The sequence below is a fragment of the Rosa chinensis genome, chromosome 4, assembly GCF_002994745.2.
Source record: "Rosa chinensis cultivar Old Blush chromosome 4, RchiOBHm-V2, whole genome shotgun sequence".
Lineage (NCBI taxonomy): Eukaryota > Viridiplantae > Streptophyta > Magnoliopsida > Rosales > Rosaceae > Rosa > Rosa chinensis.
In genome coordinates, this window is record NC_037091.1 from 11,024,596 (window position 1) to 11,029,494 (window position 4,899).

Here is a 4,899-nt window from a genome sequence, read left to right on the forward strand (position 1 = left end):
GTTATTCATGTAAGAATGTAAGTAATACACCATAGATCAGTAGACAATCTTATTCCTTCATGCAACTTTTGGTCATGCATATTTGTTAAGGTTTTTGACATTTGTGCGGATTTTTTTTTTTATCTCAGCTGACTAGCACGGACTTGTGCTTAATGATCGAGCTATAAGACACACTTGTTGGCTTCCCATGAATGTAGGAAGCATTTTTCCCGTGCACAAAATGGAAATTTCTCAAGTTTAAGAAGAAGCGACATAATATTTCCACTAGTATTCATGTAAAACACCGTACAATTGTACACCTTATGGGTCTGAAGTTGCACAAGAAATAGTATCGAAAGAAACTTACATCGTTACCCACGTTCTATACAGTCCTGACTCACTTATTTATATGAATAATATAACGACCCAATTATTCATTTTTGGTTTTTTATTATTAAACCAGGATACATTAAATCCTGGTGGAAACAGGGTCCTGCAAAATTGGTAGATTAGTCTAGTGCCAATATATATACCCTACTACTCAAATCCAGGATTGGATGGGATAGCTGCATTTGAAGGAGTTCACTCCACTGATATGAGCGAAGATGTCCGAGGAATCAACCATATCCTCTTCCTCTTTCACAACTACCTGTAAGAATATATACCAATCTGAGATGACAGAATAAAAGGAAATGAACTTCCCATGATGACAAGACAAGTACTAATGAGTATTCTCATGTTTCAGGCTAAGAATTTACTTCATCGTCTTCATCGTCTTCATGGTTGCTACCAGAAGGTCTATGATTCTCTCCAAAATCATCATTCTTCGCAAATCTTCCTCTAACTCGAGGTCTGCTGTCCGCAAGAGTTTTGCGGCAGGCATACTGCAAAGTTGCTTGCACCGTAAGTAAGAGTTTAAATCCTAATTCATAGTATGAAATACACATACATACGTACACACACACACACACGCACATATGAATAGAGGCATATGCATTGCAGACATGTACTTTAAATAATTGGGAGAAAGAGAGAACCTTGATTTTCTTTGTGAAATTCCTTTCATTCCTTTTCTTCATGTACCTATGTATCTTCTCTTTCCTTTCCTCAACAGATAGCTTCCCTACTTTAAAATTTGGGTCTTCTGCCATGGGAATCTCAGTTGGTAAAGAAGTAGAGTTCCCAGCCCCACTCACCAGTTGTTGGCTCTCAGCACCAAGCATCTTTAAAAAGAAAAAAAGGTGAAAATCACAACCGGAAAAAAGGTTGCACAGAAAATAGCATTAGTCCCCTGTTGTACAGAACAAAAAGAAAATGTTACTTATAGCTTTGTTTTGATGCTAAGTGTGTTGATATTATGTGACTAAGTTGAATGTGATGCCACTTTTCCGGTCTTCCTGAAGGTGATAACAGTTTAAAAAGAACAGATAAGAAATATGGTACTTCCACAGCGAAGGGCTTCCCTAAGATCATTCACAGAGGACGACCATAAGACCTTGCTGGAGCCACTTAATTCTGAAATCCCTACTCTTTTGCAATTGGCTTAGTTCATGTGAGAGATGCAGTACCAACATTTTAGTAAGTGGGTCACTGTTTCGTGTAGCTAGTTTTAACAGGACTAGGAAGTTTTTTTTCCTTTCTTTTTTTGCTTTTTTCAGGTACAAGGGTGAAGGACTCCATTTACCTCTTCATGACTTCTATATATATGGCAGATCAAACTACCTTCTCCATTTAAACTTGAAAGCGCCTTTTTATCAATCCACATAAAGTTAAACTAAACTACTTGGGGTATCTATCTTGTGAGCAAGCGTATTCGATAAAAATCTCTAAGCATGTACCGAGTACTAAGAGTTGCTAATAAGTATTATTAGTACCTGAAGGTCTTCAGGGTTAAAACCCCTCGGTAATGATTCTGGACAGAAAATTCCACCATTATCTCCTTGGTATTCCAAATCTTGTGGTTGCAGTTCAGAAGCCATGAGGATACTGCTGGTGAAAATTCCAGTGCTGTCAGCAGATAATGCTGCAGCATTCATAGTCCCAGCAGGCATGTATGCTCCCATGGTAGGACCAAGAAAAGAACAAGAAGGAGAAGAGGGGTTCAAAGGCACATACGAAGGCACTGAGGACAAGCAATCCTCTTCGAAAACTGATGACAAAGGAGCCGACATGAGAGGCGGTACAGGGTCAGCAGGATACTGTGAAAATCCCTCAACAACAGAATCTGCTAGTGGGATTTGAGTTGGCACTGAAGTGAAATCAAATTGGTCTTGTTGGGTCATGAGAAATGGAGGTACGGAAAAGGGAGGGGATGGGGAAAAATCGATGGAGGCTGAGATGTCATTGTCGATTTCTTCTTGGGAATCAAAGATTATGGAAAGATTGCCACTATTGTTGTTGTTGGTGGTGGCGGTAGTGGCGTTGATATTGGTGGTGTTGGTGCTGGCGGTGGTGGTGTTTGTGCTGCTAGTGGTGGTGGTACTAGTTGTTGTGGGGGTTGGAGCAATGGTTGTGTCAGTGTTGCCATTGTTATCCTGGTAGGTACTGAATTTAGTTTCTAAATCCAGGGGCAGCGAAAGATTTGTTGCATAAGAGGAGTTTTCATCATAGCAGCAATTTGAAGAAGAAGTGACCTCAGAATTCTGCAGGGTCTCTTGGAATAGTTCAGGATCACAGAATTCGAAAATTTGAGCACTAATCTGGCTTGAAATTTCATCCTGAAAGCATCAGAAAGCCATGTTAACTCTACAAGCAAGTAACAAGCACACATGCCAAGCTTAGTATTAACAATAAGATTGCAAAAATTGACCTTTTTCTTAAGCCAAGTAGAAGCATCATTCTTCATAGTTTGGATCCAACAATTTTTTAGTTACTCTTCTTTATAAGCACCAAATAAATCATAGAGAGTAAGAATTTAAATGTAAAAATATGATGGTAAGGTTTTCAAAGTATTGTATGCGGTTGTCATAGACCAATCTTCCATGTATGTGTGTGATTCATAAACACATAAGTTTTCGAAAAGCAGACTGATCTGATGGTGGATTTTTTTGGTTGAGTGGAAAAAGAGGTGCATTTGTGCTCCATGTGACATGTAGGAAGAAAGTTACTAAAATCGCAGCTAGAAATCAATGGCATAAACTAAGAAGGAAGCTCCATGGTATGTTAATATTGTTCAATTTATGGAAACAGCTCAGTTGGAACAGAACAGTGGGAATTTGAAAGGCACTTGCAAGAACCAATTATGTGATCCATGTGAAAGGCTTGTCACTACTAGGTTCCTTTACCATCTAGGTGAAAAAAAAAAGAATCAAGATTAGCAAAAGCTTTTCGGAGAAGCATAAAAAGCAAAATATTCCCTTCTAATCAAAAGAAAAGAGGAAGTAACTAGTAAGGAAACTCAGGCCAAGATGATAGCTCTCTAGACAGTGACAATTTTATGTGTATTCCTGGAAAGAAACTCTTGAAATATCTTTCAGGAGTGCGTGAATGAAATAGCCTATAACTGGTTCAGTGAATGAGTGAATGGAATGGGAGTAGTTGCTTGTTCATTCTATTAAAAGTAGGATGCATTCACCACCCACAAATTGCTTGGGAGTTGGAGCAACTCTAATCCAACTTAACTCGTGCATGGTCAGTTTCAATCCTAATCGATGGCTTCGAACTAGTTCAAACATTCTAAATTGTACAAGAGGCAAGCAATAAAGAGATTGTTATGAATATTATGGAGATGTCATTATCGAGTAAGACTTTCAATAATAAATGCACACGCAGCCGGAAAGTTAGAGATGCGGAAAGGATATTGAGCAAATGATGATAAAGAGGGAATTAGAAAGGGAAAGGATATGGAAATTCCTTCCCCCTTTGACTCAGGTAATTGGACCAAGAAATTAGACCCCAACAAAGCATGAACAATGAACATGTTCTGAAAAATTGAATCAATTCAAACAATAGCAAGAGATAGTTTCGAGTGTTCCATTCAACAAATTGATGGAATTTTCCACAACCCAATTGCAGAAACACACTAATTAAATTTGTAATGTTTCATGAGAAACTGCAAGCATGTGAATGCATGCATGCATGCATGCATGAATAAATTAAACAAATAGGGCGGGGAATTGAACCTAACCTGTTCTTGCTGCTGCTGAATCACCTGGTGCAACATCTTGGAATTGTTAATTTCTACAAAAAGGGTAGGAGAGAGGCGACGAGGAAGAGTTCAAGCTCGATTGATTAATCTGTGAGGGAAAGATGAAAGATGGATATATGGGTCAATCGACGTGCATATTGCTCCTCCACACCCTCTGGTTATTGTGGTGGGGAGTAGTCGATGAAATTACGTGTGAGTGGAGAGGCCAATGCACCAACATAAGAAAGGGTCGAATTAGGTTTCAAAGTTTCAAAACCGATAGAAACAAATTGACAAACAGCATAACGACATTGGAAGAATTACAGAGAAGAGGAGAGAGAGAGGGGAAGACGGAGGTTATAGTCTTAGCTAAGAAAATGGAGGGTATGGGGTGGCAGAAACTCTGAAGTCTTATATATAGTTGGGTCTGTCCGTACTTAGCCGTCGGAGGGGTCAACCCGAAGGACGCGGAGAACCAGCAGTTTTGGGTCAGGGGGGACCTGCGTGGCACTCTACCCCAACTGATCAGGGACTCGAACACGTGGCGAGATGGGTTCATGAGCTGGTTTTGATAACTTTGGTGAAAAATGGGGATTTTGGTAACTTTGTAACGTAACAGTTAGAGCAGAAATTGGTTGACCGAGTATTCTTTTCCAGATTAGTTTTCTTTATGATTTCTTTATCCGAGTTGAAAATGGACTTCGGGTGTCTTTACCCTTTTTGAGTTTTGGTGCTCACTCAAAACTTCCTAGTTCCTACAATGACCTTTATGGTCCATATATGCTTTGCTTGGA

General features: G+C 39.4%; 1 protein-coding gene across 2 annotated transcripts; it reads right to left on the minus strand.

Moving 5' to 3' along the window:
• Positions 1 to 236: 236 nt before the first annotated feature.
• On the minus strand, positions 237 to 4,497 carry LOC112200071 (ras guanine nucleotide exchange factor M). 2 transcript variants are annotated; one of them, XM_024341078.2, is made up of 5 exons: positions 4,106 to 4,497; positions 1,854 to 2,696; positions 1,017 to 1,202; positions 738 to 863; positions 237 to 628 (listed from the first exon to the last, which is right to left on the minus strand). In XM_024341078.2, exons 1-5 carry the CDS (start codon positions 4,139 to 4,141, stop codon positions 521 to 523), a joined length of 1,299 nt encoding a protein of 432 aa, XP_024196846.1. In that variant the 5' UTR covers positions 4,142 to 4,497; the 3' UTR covers positions 237 to 520. The 2 variants fall into 2 exon arrangements, with proteins under 2 accessions (XP_024196846.1, XP_024196847.1); XM_024341079.2 differs by lacking the exon at positions 4,106 to 4,497 and adding an exon at positions 2,789 to 2,945.
• Between the last annotated feature and the right edge of the window lie 402 nt (positions 4,498 to 4,899).